Source organism: Gobius niger (assembly GCF_951799975.1).
Source record: "Gobius niger genome assembly, chromosome: 16".
Lineage (NCBI taxonomy): Eukaryota > Metazoa > Chordata > Actinopteri > Gobiiformes > Gobiidae > Gobius > Gobius niger.
In genome coordinates, this window is record NC_136867.1 from 26,762,372 (window position 1) to 26,781,535 (window position 19,164).

Genomic DNA, 19,164 nt, shown 5'->3' on the forward strand with positions numbered 1-19,164 from the left:
CTTCCCTGGAAAAATTCAACAAATCATTCGTCAAAGCCTTTGTTCCAGCACAGATCTTGCTTCATACTATTGCAGATTGTCACTCGTGTACAAACACATTATGGGTTTACTTGTTTCATCGACTCCAGAGAACATTCATCTAGGATTTCTTCGTCGAAGCTCAAAAGAGCCGCTCCACAGGCTTTAAAAGTCCTATATCATACGAAAATCAACTTTTTGGTGCTTTTAACCATGTTGTAATGCTGTTTCCTTATCAAAAACACCCCCAGAGTTCTGACCGTCTTACGTAAGATTGTCAAACCACCCCCATCCAGGAAGTGCCCCCTTTTTCAGAGGTGGAGCAGCGAGCGTCCCGACAGTCATTGTTTGGTGTGAAGTTGTGGAGAAGAGGCTCCTTTCTAACCTCCTGTAAAGAGACACCACCTGCTCTTTTCTTTACGATAATGCCTCGGCGAAAATGCGCGTTTGGCTGCGAGAGCTACACGACTTTATTCAGCCTTCCTAAAGAAGCGTCCAATCGCCAGAAATGGTTGGAATTTCTCTCCGGGATTCAGCGACTGACTTTCACCAGACAGAACACGTTTGTCTGTGACCGTCACTTCACCGATGGATGCTTGGCGAACCTCGGCCAGTACCAAAGGGGATTGTCCGAGAGGGTAACGCTTATAACCAGCGCGATCCCCACAATAAAAACACCCGATGGAGCAGTAAGTTAAAAAAAAAAGAGTACTTCATAGTGGTAGTGGTACAATATATCTTATAAATGCCTATGGTTTACTTCAGAATGGCTACATCAGCTTGATATAGGCCCTTCTTCAGATACTGGTCGCCTACACCCCTGTACCTGGAGTAAACGTGGCTGTGACCTTTGTGTGCAGGGGACCCAGAACGGAGCCCCCACGGGGGTCATCCAGAGCACCCGCAGGAAGAGGAGGCAGTCCCAGGAGGTGAACCTGGAGACTCTGGCGCAGAAGGCCTCGGAGATGGAGTCGCTGCCGTCCAACTTCGTCAAGGTAAACGTCCCGCGCCTCCTTTTATACCTTTCAGAGCGAAAAACTGAAATGTTCAAATGGTAACTGCATTGTGTTCAGGCAGAATGTGTTATTGACATATTGAATCACTGGCAGAAGTTAGAAATTTGCTCTTAAGGCGATTCGCTGCAGGTGAATGGGGAAACGCTCTAAGTGATCCCCTTTGCCAGGTGAGGGGAGGGGGGTGTTGGTGGAGCAGAGTTCAATACTCCACCTACTGATGAAAAGAATTTAAAAAAGACAACGCTTACAGGGACTATACAGAGTTTAAAAATGTTAAAATTAAGTATTTTCCTCCCCCTACATGTACCAGCCATGTCCTAATGTGTAGAATGAGCTCAGACCTGTTCACCACAACTGCCTCTAAAATCCTGCACTGTCACTCAGAAAGTGTTAATTCGGGTCCGAAGTGCCGAGCTTAAAGGGGCTGGAAGCAAGTTCGCCATTTTATACTCACTACTGCCACCTCAGGCCATATGTGTAACTGCACCTTCTATATTAAGCTCGTGCATGACGGCAATTCGGGCCGAAGTGACACATTTTTGAGTGACAGTGCAGGATTTTAGAGGCAGTTGTGGTGAACAGGTCTGAGCTCATTCTACACATTAGGACATGGCTGGAACATGTAGGGGGAGGAAAATACTTAATTTTAACATTTTTAAACTCCTTATAGTCCCTTTAATATAGAAGATGCAGTTACACGTATGGCCTTAGGTGGCAGTAGTGAGTATAAAATGGCCAACTTGCTTCCAGCCCCTTTAAGGCAGCTTTAAATTTTGCCTTGTTTTTTGACTTTCAAAGCTCAATAAATCAGGCAAGGTTTTAGATATTTAAAGAATCGCTCTAAAAAAAAACTCAAAATATTGTTCAGTCCATGGCTGAAAGTTTGAAGTCTGTAGGAGCTAATGATGTGAAGATACTGTTGCAGCAATGCTAGAAAATGGCCCTTCAAATTAGAATTTCAATGTAGAAACATGGAATCAGTGCAATAATTAAAAGTAATTAGTAGTTTTAATTAACTGTGCTAGAATTAAGACCTTACATTACCTCAAAATGCATTTAATTTGATTCCAGGCTTTAAATCCACATTTCTTAAAGGGACGGTACGGAGTTTAAAAATGTTAAAATGGTGTATTTTCCTCCCCCTACATGTTCAGCCATCATTGATCCCAGACCTGTTTACCACAACTGCCTCTAAAATCCTGCACTGTCACTCAGAAAGTTGTTTATTTGGGTCCTAAGTGCCGTCATGCACGAGCTTAATATAGAACCTGCAGTTACGTGTAAGACCTGAGGTGGCAGTAATGAGTATAAAATGACAAACTTGAATCTAGTCCCTTTAATTGACCTTATTCCGGCCCGCCCACTTTTGCCACTTTGTTCGTTGTCTCGGCACCTCGTTTTCCAGACACTTCCGGTCGAGCGCGAAGCCCGTTCATTTAAACGGAGAACGAGGGAAAATATTCTCCGCTCAAATCTAATGTTTAGTCGATTGATTTGTGTAAAATGGCCAATGTTCATTTGCACGAACACGTCAACACTGCACCGTTTCTCTGCGCGGCCTGAAAACGGCTTTGTTTTTGTATAGTGACTGATTTTATGCGGACTTCTCCAGTCCCATGTTAACACATAGGAGAAAAGGGGCGGGCACAATTCATGACGGCGCCCACGCGAGCCTCCGGAATAAGGTGAATACGGGTTAAGGCTTGACATGACTTCTCCATAATTTCAACAAAAACTGCTCCAAGACACGCTCCTGCAGGTTTAAACAGCATTTCTGCACATTTTCTTCCAGTTTCACTCAAGATTTACATGTTTAGTCCAATTCCCTTTTGAATATCCACATTTGTCGGTTGGTGGGAAGATTAGAAATCTTTAAATATCATAAATTCATATCTTTTGTATTTGTGGCATTCGAATGATGTTATCTGGCCATTGAAATGTCGTTAAGAGACATTAAATCTTCCCCCTGTGCTCTGGCTAAAAACTGCTGCGTCACAGCTCGTGCTTAAGAAAAACAGGATGAATCTGAAGCGAGTTTCTGTTCTGTTAATGTAATGAAATGCTGCAAAGTCAGTGCAGAAATACTCTCAGAATAATGTGGACTCTTGGCAAATCCCTCATCTTTTTCCTCCTTACCTTCTCTTTCATCTCTCTCTTTGGTTTATTCAGTCGATCCAAAACTACTTTAAAAAATGAGCTAAAAAAGAACATCCCTCATCTTCCTTTTACTCATGTTGCATTCATCTGTACTTCATCACTCTTAGTCATTCTCGCTGAGTTGTGTTTTTCAGCTCTCTCTTCATCCCATAAAAGCATAAATGACTCATGGACGGATCAAATTGTGTCAAAGCAAGACTTAAAACTAACCAAAACAAGACCTAAGTGAAGCTCAATAGGAAAATCATGACTTTTTATTTGAATTAGAACAATGCTTTTTAAGGTGAGTGGTGTTTTGCACAAAAGCTCATTACAGGAGACATTAAATACAGAGGAGAGCATTTCACAAACACTGATGTGGGATGTTCTGAGTGAGCCTCCTCTCACTGCAACCAGGATCTCTGTCAAGTGTCTCGTCAACACATTATAACATCAGGAACAGAGACCAGGCATAAACGGGTCAGCATTTCTACTTTCCATGCACTTCTCCATGGAAATAAGCACCACGAGCACCACAGCTATGATTGGCTTTGAGAGAACAGTAGCACAGTGGAGACGAGAGCGGGCTCACGATGTAATATGAAAAACAACACTGGTCATTAGATCCCCTTCCAAAAAGAACATTCTACAATATGATAATCGATCTGTGTGTCTGGTTAAGGGCCTCGCACATACAAAGGGCCTGCCTCACCTAGGGCTGTGCAGTTAATCGAAATTCGATTACAATTTCGATTATTACACTACAAAAAGTAAATATCAAGCATTTGCTTTAATGACTTGAATTGAGGAAATGTATCGTGTTCTGAGCGGTTTCCACTCATTTAGACACTTTTCCTTATCGGACCAAGTTTACTTTGCTTGTTTGAGGACATTTCCGACCAGTTCTTGGGTAAATCTCGCTTGAAATAAGAAAGTAAAATTGCCAATGAGATGAGACCAATTTTCTTATCCCATTGGCAAAGAAAATGACCTGAAATAAGGACGAAATGTATCGAAACGAGTCAGAAACATCTCAGAACAAGTGAAATAATCTAGGACAAATGCCCAAGAACTTCTTAACTAGTCAAAACAACTAAAATTTGGATTATTATGCTCAAATTGAGATGTTTATACGGATCTAGTTAATTACTTTTTGCAGTGTACACTAAACGATTCCAAAATTAGCATAATCAGAAAAAACACAATTACTTTTTTCTCCAATTTTGCTTTATTTTATTTTTTTCATAAACTTTTTCTTTTTTGTGCAAAGCAGACTTGCATTATTTCATGGCGCTGGGATTATTTTCCCTTCACATTTTGCCTGACATAAAAACAAACAGCGCTGTGTGATGATGTCATCAGGCCGCGCCGCTCAGCTTACTTGTGCAGGTGTGAGGGCCGGCCAGCAGGGGGCAGGTGTGAAACAGAGAACTCTCCTTAATGGAGGCAAACTTGAAATCGTTTGTACTTTTATGACTGTTCAGAAAACAGAAAATATTCAGCATAGTTTTTTGATTAATAAATATATAAATAAAATGAAGACTTTTTTTTAAAGGCAACAAATAATCATTTGAATAATCGTGATTTCAATTATGACAAAAATAATTGTGATTATTATTTTTTCAATAATCGTGCAGCCCTAACCTCACCGGCCTGGAGAATAGTTAGAGACTCGAGTTACCGCGGGTCACGGAGACGTCTCAGATACGTCCCCCTGACAATAAGCCGAGTCTCCAGGTAGTCTTTGTGATCTTGCCACTCCAGACTTAGCGCATTTAAGTGGGTGGAGACACACATTTTCCTCCAAGAAGATCGACTCCGCGTCCCGTTTGACCTGTGAGAGCCTAGGGCTTAAGAAAGAACACAAGACAGCGCAATGTAAACGAGGAAATGAATGTCAGCCGTGTTTCCATCAGTGCAGTCACCTCCTCTTGTGACGCCCCCTCACAGGTGGCGGAGGCGAATGGCACATATAGCTACGCCACTCGGAAAATAATTCGCCAAGAGCCTGCGCCGCCCCGTGCGCCGCCACAAGATCTGGCCCAAAGAGTCTTACGGAGTCTCTTTGATGTGGTGTCTGACAGGTCTCGGAGACATTAAAGGAACAACCTTTTTTCTATGCAGAGATATGTTCTTACCTGAGCTTAGACAAGTTGATGCGTACCTGTCTGGTCTTTGTGCGGGCGCTCTGTCACGCAAATGTTGTTAGCATTTAGCCTCCTAGCATATTCATAGCTCCAAACTGGGGTGAAGTTAGAAGCAACCAAGTGGTCCAACGTTTTCCCTACTTTTCACAGAACTGTATTTAAAGGAACAGCCAACCGTTTTTCCACACTGAGATATGTTCTTACCTGAGCTTAGACGAGTTGATCCGTACCTGTCTGGTCTTTGTGCTCATGGAAGAGCTTGGTCGCTTCTAACTTCACCCTGTGGAGCTATAGGAATACATTGGGAGAGGCCAAATGCTAGCAACATCTTTGGTCAGTTGCGTGACTGAGCGCAAGCACACACACAAGACCAGACAGGTACACATCAACTCGTCTAAGCTCAGGTAAGAACACATCTCAGTATTGAAAAACAGTGGCCTGGTCTTTAAATATGGAAAACGTGGAACAGCTTGGTCGCTTCTAACTTCACCCCAGTTTGGAGCTATGGATATGCTAGGAGAGGCTAAATGCTAACAACGTTTGCGTGACAGAGCGCCCGCACAAAGACCAGACAGGTACGCATCAACTCGTCTAAGCCAAGATAAGAACATACAGTTTGTAAAAATGGTGGCCTGTTCCTTTAAAGAGACATCACAGAGACGTCTCACAGGTTGAGGACAATAAATAGTGTTTGCAACAGAATTGCTCGAGACTGCGGAGATCTCTCAGACAATTTCAAGTCTCCATGTGGTCTCTGCTGAAATCCAACCTGTTTGTGTTCACTGAGACGACCTGGAGACTCGCCTTATCTCCAGGGGACGTCTTTTCTCTTTTCAACCAATGATTCAGAGCGATTTTAAAAGCCACATTTAGTCAATGCTCTGGTGTTTATTGGATTACTAGATTTCTTCCTTATAAAATCCACTAGAGAAAGAGTTGCATGTTCATTTAAGCTTTAAAATGAGGCAAGAATCCATAAACTGTATATAATGGCTGACATGAGCTCGTAAACTGCTTCCCTGAGCCGCCGTAGCAGCGACGCAGAGTTTGTTGGAACGAGGCTGAATTCAATCAACACCTCTCTCGCTGTGTACAAGCCTGAGCGGGAGGTGCGACCGAGCTGTTCCTACGAAAACGCTTCATCTGGCCTCACAACGATGCACTTCACCGTTTCACAATATGTTCACGGCGGCACGTATAGTTCACCGAGGAGGCGGTAAAGCAGCAGCTAGGACGGCGGCTTCGGTAATCGCACTCCACACGAAGACGGCAAAGACTGCAGTTGTTTTGCAAATATAATATTCTTTGCAAACCACTGAAAATCCTATTTAAAGCTCACAAAACAGCTCTGTCCTTTCCTAGAAGAGCCGTTCAGGACCACTTCTGTATTTCCGGATGTGTGCACGTCGCTGCAAGTTTAAGGTGAGGCTCTGCAGGTGAATAGGAAAAAAACATATAGAGACATCAATTTGAATATGAATGATATCATGTCATGTTTGCAATGGCCCAAATTGCCTTTATGTTCAGCAACAAAATCAAGCCAGGTTTGAATTTATAGTTTCATTGAATTGAATTGAAAACGCTTTTTAGTGTTTTTTTACTCATTAATTGTCCGTGAGAGTAAATACTACACTGACAGAAAAGACAAAAGCAATGTAATTATTTTCCAGGAGTGCTTATTGTTTCACATTTGCACAACCTGCTTTACATCTCGCGTAATAAAAATAGTGGTAAGATCAAAGAGAAGGTCTACTTTCTCTGAGATGCGTGTAGTGCATAAATGATGTGACATTGTGCAGCAGTAAAAGTCCCGGTGACTTCTCGCTCCCGTCTCTATAGCAGCGCTGTTTGTGGAGACTGTTGCTCTGCTGCTCCTTTGCATAAACTCAGAGAATAGCGACTTCACGCCACAGAGCGAGGCCATTATTGCGAGGAACGTGTGTCATAAAGGAATGTTTACACAAGTCACGCCTCAAATGTGCACATGCAAATTCAAAACGTGTGCACACAGAGACAACTGAGACACATCTACGGCGTCTATAGGCTGTGTGCGCCGAGGGGGGGGCAATTAATGTTTACAAGGGGCCGCACGACTAACATGAATTGAGTTAGAGTTTGACATAGGGCCTCTTTTCCTAGTTATCCAGAGTGTTGTTGATTTCTGGAGATTTTTTTTCATTTTTATTCATGCAGTCCTTATTCACTGCTCACAAAAACTTAGGGCACACTCAAAAAACACATCCTAGATGTCAATCAATTTGATTTTTCAGATGAAAATCTTTATTCATAGTGTATGGCAATGTGTTGAGAACAAAATAACATAAGAATGATAAATGGAAATCAAATTCTCAGCTCCTGGAGGTCTGGATCCAAAATTATAGTCAAAATCAAAGTGACAAATCAGGTCACTGGTTGATCCAAATTCTGTAGAAATGCCTCCAAACGAGTCTGTATCATCCTCAGTCGTGTGTGTGGCCTCCACGTGCCTGAATGCACTCCCTACAACGCCTGGGCATGCTCCTGATGAGACCACGGATGTCCTCCTGAGGGATCTCCTCCCAGACCTGGATTAGAGCATCAGTCAGCTCCTGGACAGTCTGTGGTGCCACGTGGCGTTGATGGATGGACCGAGACATGATGTCCCAGATGTATCTATTGGATTTAAGTCTGGGGAACGGGCAGGCCAGTCCATAACATCAATACCTTCATCATGCAGGAGCTGCTGACACACTCTTGCCACATGTGGCCTGGCATTATCAGGCATCAGAAGGAACCCAGGGCCCACAGCACCAGCATATGGTCTTACAATAGGTCTGAGGATCTCATCCCGGTCCCCAATGCCAGTCAGGGAACCTCTGGCTCGCACATGGAGGGCTGTGCGGCCCTCCAATGAAATGCCTCCCCAGACCATCACTGACCCACCACCAAACCGGTCATGCTGGATGATGTTGCAGCAGCAGAACGTTCTCCAGGGCGTCTCCAGACTCTGTCACGTCTGTCACATGTGCTCAGGGTGAACCTGCTCTCATCCGTGAAGAGCACAGGGCACCATTGGCCAATCTGCCAATCGCTGTGTTCTCGGGCAAATGCCAATCGGGCTGCACGGTGTTGGGCAGTAAGCACCAGCCCAACTTGTGGACGTGGGGCCCTCATACCACCCTCATGGAGTCGGTTTCTGACCGTTTGAGGACCAACATGCACATTTGTGGCCCTCTGGAGGTCATTTTGTAGGGCTCGGGCAGTGCTTCTCCTGTTTCTCCGTGCACAAATGAGCAGATAGCGGTCCTGCTGCTGGGTTGTTGACCTCGGTCGCCCCCCCCCAGGTCTCCTGGTGCACTGGCCTGTCTCCTGGTATCTCCTCCAGGCTCTGGACACTGCGCTGGGAGACACAGAAAACCTTCTTGCCACAGCACGAATGGACGTGCCATTTTGGATGAGCATCACTCCCTGAGCAGCTTCTGTGGGTTGTAGATGCTCCTCATGATGCCTCTAGTGGTGAGAACACTGGACAAATGCAAAAGTGTTCCAAAAATACGGTACAAAGGATGAAGACAGGGAAATGGTCTGTGGTCACCACCTGCAAAACCATTCCTCTTTTGGAGTGATCTTGCTAATTGCCGCTCATTTCCACCTGTTGTCTGTTTAATTTCCACACCAAGTGAAATTGATTCACAATAAGCGTGGCTTCCTAACTGGACAGTCTGATATCCCAGAAATTTGATTGACTTGGAATTACATCGTGTTTTTTGAGTGTGCCCTAAGTTTTTGTGAGCAGTGTATTTGAAGAGTTTAGCGGTGTTATGCAAGTGCTTGGCTAGTGTATGTCTATGGTAACTAGTAGCCTGCATTAAAAACAGTCTGACCCCAGCACAGAGCACCTGAGGAAAATCACTTATAACACCTATTATACTACCCATATAAATGTCTGTGTCGACTGAATAATGTTTGAAATATGACCATTTTGCTTTTAAAAGAGCTTATATTTGAGCAGCATCAGCTTCCTGGTTGTAGCTACGCAGCGGCGGAGTGATCTGCTCGGTTACCGGAGCTACAGTAGTTTGTTTACTTTTACTACACGTGGAATTCACAAAGGAGCTTTCTGCAAATCAGATATGGCAACGTTTGGAGGACGAGCCCATGATTTTGAAGAGGTTTTTAATGCAGACTACTAGTTACCATAGATATGCACTAGCCTAGCATTAACCTAGCATCACTAAACTCTTCAAATATAAGGACTGCATTAATTAAAAAATATACATCTTCAGAAATCAGCAACCCTTTGGATAACTAGGAAATGAGGCCCTATGTCAAAAATACTGAAATATCCCTTTAAAATATAGTATTTGGGCATCAACCTCTTTATCACTCGCCTAAACCGAGCAGTGGTTCCAGAACTTTTTTGTCTCGCGTACCCCTTGAGTCTTTCATTTATGCTCCTTGTTCCCCCTACCTGGAGGATTTGGCCCATATTTTTTACAAAGTAACAAAAGATTAATGTTGTGTTCAAAATGAAGCCAAAATACTCAAACCTCGTACTGAAAAGCATACCCTGGTCATCATTAGTAATAATTAATTACTACTTTTACTAGGACTAGTACTGGTGTTGCTACTGCTGCTACAACTACTATGCATAAAAGCATAAAGATATTGTTGCATTACAGCGGAAACAACTCTTTCTATTCATATGCATTGTCCCAATATTCTGAGCTTCTTCATTCAGAGACTTGGAAGTTCTAAAACGGCCTGATAGAAGCGTGACTTTACTGCTGACCCCATATAGACGCAATATTCCTCATAAATACATGTGCTGCTGTATCCACAAGCACAGCTTGTCCACATGGGCCAATTGTCCTTTGAATATCAACATTTCCTCTCATTCTTCTGTGTAATGGGAGGTTTGCAAGTCTTAAAACATGGAATAAGCACAGTGTGTCATTGAAATTTAGTATTTGTGCATTAAAAACATTGACTTGTTTCCACTTGTTTAAGCTCAGTAAGAGTCGTTAACAAAAGCTTTTCATGCACTTGGCTCGTTCACCTCTCGTTCAGTGACATACTCTCGATTTGACTCATGAGACTTGCTTGAGTAATTTCAAAGCTTGGCATAGTTTGGGCATTTTCACTACTTAAGCAAAAACACTCCTGTTTTAACCCTGTAACCCCCGCCTTCACACAACACACTCACTTCTGGACTGGAGCTTACAGCCTATAGGCCAGAGGAATGCCTCATTTGAAAGCTAAGACCTACATTAACCTAATCCTTGAGTTGTTACCATGTTTTCATAACTTTTTTGTTGCATTTTTTTCTCTTTTTTGTATTTTTTTTTTTGTAGCATTTGTGTCACTTTTTTGTATTTTTTTGACCCTTTTTTGTCACATTTTTTGTCACTTTTTTGGTAATTTTTTGTCACTTTTTTGGTAATTTTTTGTTGCATTTTTTTTCTTCCTTTTTTTGTAACTTTTTTGTCACTTTTTTGTTGCATTTTTTGTCACATTATTATTGCTTTTTCAGTGCTTTTTTGTTGCATTTTTATCCTTGTTTACGTCTTGTTTTGACACTTTTTCCAAGAAGCTTTTAGATTTGTGTAAAGAAGAACCAGAGGAAATGTGTTCTCTTGAGGCTGAGTGTAAGAGGTTAAACCACTGGACAAGTATCTGCTGACTCGGGAGAAACCGTCAGAATCCAAACATCACGGCTCAGTGGTTTACGGCCCATTGTCGTCCTGCACAGAAGTCGCCCTGACGTCGTAAAGCCGCCGTACGTGCTGACCTGCAGCTGCCGAGCGCTGGAAAACCTGGACATAGTGTTGGAGCCTGTGAGTGAGTCTCCGTGGCCTCAGTTCGCCTCTGGGGCAGTGGGTCCTTCAGTCAGAGCTGTGTTTGCTCACACACACCTCCCCCACAGCAGAGAGAGCGAGGGCCGCACAGCTCAGCACAAAAACTCTTTGGAGCTGCCACTGGCTCTTTCCACCAGCAACAATACCACATGTTACAGCGTTCAGGCCCGGCTCATATTCTGCACCCGTCACCCCCGTTAGAAACTCTTTTTATTATTATGATTCTCACTGAAGGCATTCATTCAACGTATTCAAGTCATTGTGCATGGTCGACAGTAAAGTTTTTCTACTTCTATTCTGTTTACATGTAGCGCTATACTGAGTTAATCACACTTGTGAAATTCGATTAATTGCGTTTAATATCTCTAATAATTATATTCATTAATAATACTTGGCTGATAAACACAACATTTAAAGCATTTGCTCTCATTTCTTTAACCAAACATTTCTATACGCACTTGATAAGTCACAGTTTAAATGTATTTTCTTTTTGATTTTGAACAGAATCTGCAAACTTTTAGGTATAAAGTAGAGTTTAAAGACAGAATTAAAGTCTTTTTCGTTGGAATTAGATGAGTCTCTTTGTTGCAGAAGTCGCTCTGTTGCTTTTGTTACATAAAAGTCCCTCATGTAAAAAGGAGACGGGGCTTGTAGTTGATACGAGTGCTTTGTCTTTCAGGTCATGTGTGGCTCAGATACAGGAGTGCGTTTACTCAAAACTTATGATGCGATTAATCGCCATTAATTATTTTTTTCAATTAGGCCTAGTCCACACGTAGCAGTGCATTTATAAGTCCGCCCTCCGCCTGGAAAAACATGTAGTCCACAGTGAATGAACAGTGCGGGACAGTAACACGCAGACCTAAGTACGGAGTAAAGTCATCAGGACTATCGCGCTTGTATTTGGATAGAGGCTAAAGGGTCGGGTTCCTCTCGCTAACAGTAGCTCTGATCAGCTCTGATGCACTGACTGGGCGGTGGTTCCTCTCGCTAACAGTAGCTCTGATCAGCTTTGATGCACTGACTGGGCGGTGGTTCCTCTCGCTAACAGTAGCTCTGATTAGCTCTGATGCACTGACTGGGCGGTGGTTCCTCTCGCTAACAGTAGCTCTGATTAGCTCTGATGCACTGACTGACTGAGTGGTGGTTCCTCTCGCTAACAGTAGCTCTGATCAGCTCTGATGCACTGACTGGGCGGTGGTTCCTCCCGCTAACAGTAGCTCTGATTAGCTCTGATGCACTGACTGAGCGGTGGTTCCTCTCGCTAACAGTAGCTCTGATTAGCTCTGATGCACTGACTGATTGGTGGTTCCTCTCGCTAACAGTAGCTCTGATTAGCTCTGATGCACTGAGCGGTGGTTCTTCTCGCTAACAGTAGCTCTGATTAGCTCTGATGCACTGACAGGGTGGTGGTTCTTCTCGCTAACAGTAGCTCTGATGCACTGACTGGGCGGTGGTTCCTCTCGCTAACAGTAGCCCTGATGCACTGACTGAGCGGTGGTTTCGCTTCGTTCGATGGTTACTCCGCTCACTCAGGCTGTGATAGCTTGCACATTCTTGCTCAAATGTTGCAGAATTTGTTGAATTTACTTAAAAACATCCACATTTGACTTCATTCTCCTTTCTAATCTAATGTTTGCAAAGCTTTAGAAGGCGTTTAACGTAATAAACTGGACTTGTATTAGCCGCATCTCTCAGAACAGTCTTTTCCAGGCTCGTCTGTTCTGCCTAGCGCGAGCCGCATGTGTCGCCCCGGCTCCTCTGATGTGGCGTCTTTGATCCGGACGCTGCTGGGTCTGAGGGGCCTGTCGTCCGTCTGCTGCCGTCGCTCTCTCGCTCTGGTTTGTCTCAGAGTCAAAACGCGGGGAATGCCTTTCAGGAGCTGCTCAGGCACATGTGGTTCCTCTGCAGCTGACGGCACGTTCAGGATCTGCAGCTTAAAACAGACACGGCTGGATCAAAAGACGTAGAATGTTGTGTAATTTATGTCAACATGACGAAGTGTTGATTTTACTAGTGCTGGTTGTTTCTTGTTTTGTCTTAAACTAATGTGGCTGAAAGTCCTTTCTTCTGACCAGCATCGATTATGTGACCAGATGTGGGACATGAAGAGGGACAAAGCAGGACAATGAGGGATGTTTTTAAAGTTGTAAAATGACATTCAATTGAAACTTTATCATTAGAGTCTATTTTAATCACATCGGCGATACAAACCAATCAGTCGATCACTTGCATTTGTTATAGTCATAGTAAATACTTGCAATGAACCATTACAATAGTACTAGGGAGAGTGCATTATTTAAGAAAAAGAGTCCGACTGGGGCGTGTTTTTTCCATAGATAAACCACACATGCCTTCAACACCAGGTCGTGTGTCAGTGTTTACCTCCTGATGAATGAAGAACATCAGAATCAGAATCGTTTTTATTGCCATTGCTTGTAAACAGGTTCACAAACTAGGATTTTTTCTTGGTGAGACGTGCAACATTAAAGATAAAAAACAGTTAGTTTAGTTTAGATAAAGATAAGCTATACACTTTAAACTATAAGGCTTTAGGGGCATGCATTAGAATATTCAAATAAATAAGATAAACATAAGTGGTAGAATATGGTAGATGACATAGAACAACAGGTTAAATAAAGTGGTGCAGTGGATCTAAGTGCGGACACACCACATAGTCTGTACTGAGTTATTAGGTCTTTATCGTTCATGAGTCTGACGGCTGTGGGGAAAAAACTGTTCAAGTGGCGGGATCGTTGCCTCCTGCCTGAGGGGAGGGGGGTGAATAGTCCGTGTCCAGAGTGAGAAGGGTCAGCTGTGATCCGACCCACACGCCTCCGGGTCCCAGTCACCCTCTCAGCAGCAGCACAATTCGCTGCAGTCGATGCTTGTCCCGGTCTGTAGCGCCGGGAACCACACGGTGATGGAGGAGGAGAGGATGGACTCCGTAATGGCCGTGTAGGACTTGTCGGCAGCTTAAGTTTCCTCAGCTGCCGCAGGATCAGCGGTGGTTGTTGTAATAAGCCTCATGTTTCCTTTTTACATTGTTACTCCTCGTGTATTAGGCTACAGCTCAGTCCAAAAGAAAGAAGTGGATTTCACAAATGGGGCGCATTGCAAACCTTTTGTTTTTTCAATTCAGCCGCTCCAAGAATCCTGCTGCAAAATTTTGCCGTTTTTCTTTTAAATCTCTTCATGATTTGACACTTTCGTATTTAAAAGACTTGAATTTGCAGAACATTGAGGTCTTCGCACCAGTTGCTCTTAGACCCCCTACGGTCCAAATGAAAACCCAGAGGAGATCGAGCCTTTGTTGTTGCTGGCCCTAAACTCTGGCTTTTAATAGGGCTGGGCGATATATCGATATTTAAGATATATCGATATATTTTTAAATGAGATATGGAATTAGACCATATCGCGTATATCGGGATATTTCAAATTCAGATAAACTGTTAAATTAACAAAAAGAAACAGGTAATCTCAAGCAGATTTAAAAAAAAAAAAAAAGATTAGTTTTTTTTTGTCCTTTATTTATCCAAAATCTCTTTTTCAAGAGTGTCCTGGCCAAGATGCAAACACTTTATTTATATAAATGCTGCCCTCAGAAAAAGATTGACCTGATTTATTTTATAGGCTATTTTTATTTAAAGAGGGGGTATTATGCTTTTTTCAGCCACATAGCACCAGTCTATAGCACACTACAATGATGACGAAACCTTCTGTTGGTCTGTCAATGCAGTAAATTAGAAGAACTGCCTTGTATAAAATTGCTCTTTCAAAATGGCGTTAGCAAATGACTTGAAATAGGCCCCTGTCTCTTTAAGAACCTCTGACCCTTTCCGACACGCCCCCTCCACACGCTGTCTGTGGCATCACAACAACACTGCGCTCGTCTCAACAGTATTGAAACTACGATCGGTGCATTTTAATTTTTATTGTTGGAAAGGACCTACTGTTTATCACTTTGTGAACAATGGCCACACAGGATATGATTTGGAAACGAACCTTCCACACCGGACGCTTGGAAGGGGCTCTTGCCTGAAAAATAACTGCTGTTTGGAGGCTTCTCTTTGCATCTGCCATGCCCTATGGATCTCTAACTATACCCCCATGGACGACACCAGGATCTGCAGGAGCCCATACGATTCAAAGACGGACATTATCTGTGCAGGTGGACAATGGTTTTTCGAGGTTACCCGTTAGCTTGTTATAATCGACTACAGCTCATTGTTGATGAAAAGTCTGTAATAAACCACAAATGTGTAAAGCCAGGCTCATTGTGTGATCATCGTAAACGCTGCTTCGAGTAGTTGCTGCTTTATTGACGTTATTTGTGCATAATATGCTGCCTGTTTTCAATGAATGTTGTGAAGGTGAAGGTTGTTAGCTTGTCGCGGCTAATAGTGCCTTAGCTCCGGGAGAAACCACTCGGCTACGACTCACTGTAGATGAAATGTGAGCAATAAACTACGAAATCAACAAGCCCGGCTCAGTGTGTGATCATCATAAAGGCTGCTTCAAGCAGCTGCCTGTTTTAGTGACGTTTTCAATGCATAATATGCTTGTTTTCAGTGAATTTTCCCGTTAGCTTGTCGCGGCTAGCTTGTTAGCTCCGGGAGAAAACCACTCGGCTATGGCCCATTGTAGATGAAATGTGAGCAATAAACTTCCAAATCAACAAGCCTGGCTCCGTGTGTGATCATTGTTAAACGGTTCTTTATGTGTGTGGTGGTTTTATTGACTTCATTTGTGCATATTTCTCGTTTTCACGTGATGACTCGAGGTTTAGCTTAGCATTAGCTTTCTCCGGAGGCTCTGTGCATCATCAAGGCCCAGCGCAGAACCAGCCGCTGAAATAAGTGTTCTTGTCACCGGTTTTAATCCTGGGTGTTTCGGTAACAGAAACACTGATGTGTGTCTTTGTAAAAGTCTGCTGTGGCTCCGGTTCACAACACATGAAGCTAATCCTCCATGATGACTCTGTTTACATCTTAGGGCTAGACACTGCGGGGAGGGGGTTTGCTGAGGAGCAGTGGTTGGTTACTCGGCTGGTGACGAAAGGTCGGAGGCGTATCCTGGAGGTCGAGGGCGTTTCCTGAAGGAATCAGGCGTTTTATCCCTAAAATGGCCGCCATCAGAGTTTCTACAGATTACTCGAAAATACGTGAATGTGCCAAGGCAACACTTCAGGCATGGTTTTAATGAGGGAATGACTTAATAACATGATGTAAAGCTTGAAAAAGTCGATTTTGCATAATAGGCCCCCTTTAAGATTTTATTTTTATTTAAATGTGCAACTTACGGAGCTTTGTTATACAGTGTTTATGTTTACATTTTATATTGAGTTTTCAATAAAACTACTCGTATTTGGCTTTGACTTTGACTGAACATTTCATTTCACAGCGCTCACTTTGCGGAAAAAATATCGGGATATATATCGCATATCGATATTCAACCTAAATATATCGGGATATGACTTTTGGTCCATATCGCCCAGGCCTGGCTTTTAATTCAAGCTGAGCGAGACATTTGCTGCAGTTTTTATTTTATTGTTCATTGTTGCAGTAATATGTTTTTTGCGTGTCTGTATTTTTGCACTTGACATGGACAGCACTTTGGGGCAGTTCTCTGTTTTTAAAATGTATAAATTAACTCCTCCGCAGCCAATATGACAGTTTCTGGTCAATTAAATAACTTTGCTGCTGCCTTTCTTTCCCCGCCCGCTCATCTTGGATCTGCAGTGGCTGGACGCAGCGGACGGACACTTTTATTTCTTTCAACTTTATTATCCTTCTTCTCGTCGCTATATTGAAGCTTTTTGTTGCTTTTAGGTGGGGGTTAAGAAATTAATTAAATGTTGCAAAGCTATAATTTTGTGACAAACTTAGAATTGCAATAGAGGCATCGAACTGTTCAGACCTGTCCTTGAGCTCATGTGTCTCTGCAGAAAAACGAGCTCTAAAGCCAGGCTGAACTGTTCTACTTTAGACTAAGGAGACCCTTAGTCTAAACAAAATGTTAGGGATAATTATCTTTTTGAGCAACAAAGCAATGTCAATTTTTCTTCTCCTTTTGTCATGAACACGTGCAATAACCCAAACTGTCTCCCTCAGGACCCGCACAGACCCTGGAGTCCCGCGGAGGAGGCTCTGAACTCGGTGAAACGCTCCCGAGACGACGGCCTGGTGCCCCTGGTGATCCCCGTGTCCGTCCCGGTGCGAAGACCCGAGTCGTCGCCCGAGAGCCGCGAGGAGCCGCCGCTGAACCCGGCCTGGACCCACCGGGACCTGGGCCACAAGCCGTCGGTCATCGTCACCAGGAGGAGGTCGCTCAGGAACTCCCTGTCGGACGGATCGGACCAGGTACGGCCACAGATACCGTTTTATTAAGTTATCCAGTTAAAATGAGTGCGTAACTGTTCTGATCTGGGGCTAAAGTTTGTCAGGTCTAGATTCAGGAACACTATGAGCTGTGGCCGTGGGGTCTCATTCAGGGCCTTCAATAGCAACCAACAGATATACACTGATCGACAATAGGCGTATGGTTCTACACTTATAGTTTGGTGCTTTGTGAGATGCTTTTTAGCGCCCGTAGTCCTGTATAGGGCTGGGTACCGTTCATATTTTTTCGATACCACTACTTTAATACCAGCTTTTCGGTACCGGTGCCTTAACGGTACTTTTTTCGATACCTATGTTGTTTTAATTGAGTTAAAATAATATTTATAAAAAGTATCGTTCAGGAAAACAAACTGCACAGCGGCACAAACACGGGACATCAGAAAACAGGAGCAGCAACGTCACCTGTAACTTCATTTTTTGAGCAAAATTCCCACTAAAGCCCTGATAAAAAGAGAGAAAGGACATTTTTTGCCTTCTGAGCTGCAGGAACAGACCAGATCCACATCAGGCACCGTTTTCTTTCAGATAAACTTTTCTAAACACACTGCGCTGTTCGACGAAGTGAAAGCTCCTCACACGTCACAGATCTGTTACATAGTGAGAGCGCTCACTCTGTCACTGAAAATGCACCATAACTGTTCCAAAAATGGCTAATGCAGAGTGAGCGCTCACCTTTTCCAAAAAACAATCTTTGATCCCAAATGCTCCGGTGCCATTTGGTGCAGCTGGAGTTGTAAACAACAGCGCGTAACTTCGGGCTCTGCGGGGCTAAAGCTAAAGCCCATGTGTTTCTTGTTGTCACTGCCGTGTTATCACTGCTTTTCTCTTTGTCTAAGAGTCTAGTTTCTTATTCAGTCCAGGTTTAGTCCTGGACCTCCCACCCACTGCACGGGACTGTAGAGGAGCTGAGCAGCTCTTTCAGTGGCAGACTGAGACACCCTCAGTGCAAGAAGGAGCAGGTCCTTCATCCCCACTGCTGTCAGACTGTACAAGACTGTGAAGTAACATGTGCAATAACCCCTTGCAGAATACACACAATAATCCCTGTATTTACATCACTTACCTGCGCCACTTTATCAACCACTATGATGTAAACCTGCACTGCTCACACTGACTATAACATTTTTTGTGATTTTTTGTGATTTACTTATTATTTACTGTTTATACTTTTTGTCCCCACAAAGTCCTTGGTAAGTAGGTAATACTTTTTTTCCTCACATTTCCTGCCTATTTGTTTCTTAGAGCTGAATGTAACAAGTACATTTCTCCATTGTGAGATCAATAAAGGCTTATCTTACTTTATCCTTTGTTGAAAATTAAATATGCACAGATTTTTTTGCCTTTGTGGCATTAAAATTATTTTATTTGGACATTTCATTGGCATTTTACAGCATTTAACTTCACTTGCAACCTGCATAAACCTTGTAATCTTTCCACAACACCAGTCGAATGAAAAAGATTATTTTGATCTTTATTATTATTATTAAGTATTAGTTTGTAAAAGTGTCGTCTGAGCTAAAAAGTGAATCAGGAAAAGGTTTCAAAAGGCAAAGTCATCATATCCCATTGACCTTTATGCAGATCTATGAACTTCTAAACTAATACAAGA

General features: G+C 43.1%; 2 protein-coding genes across 2 annotated transcripts in view; one reads left to right on the plus strand and one right to left on the minus strand.

The window, feature by feature from the left end:
* Window positions 1–19,164, minus strand: part of vps29 (VPS29 retromer complex component) — a 230,067-nt gene that overhangs the window by 33,832 nt on the left and 177,071 nt on the right. The window lies entirely within an intron of this gene.
* Window positions 1–19,164, plus strand: part of mideasb (mitotic deacetylase associated SANT domain protein b) — an 81,327-nt gene that overhangs the window by 32,443 nt on the left and 29,720 nt on the right. Inside the window, 2 exon segments of the mRNA XM_079573407.1 lie at window positions 879–1,013; window positions 17,268–17,516. Of these exon segments, the coding sequence (XP_079429533.1) occupies window positions 879–1,013; window positions 17,268–17,516 (384 nt within the window).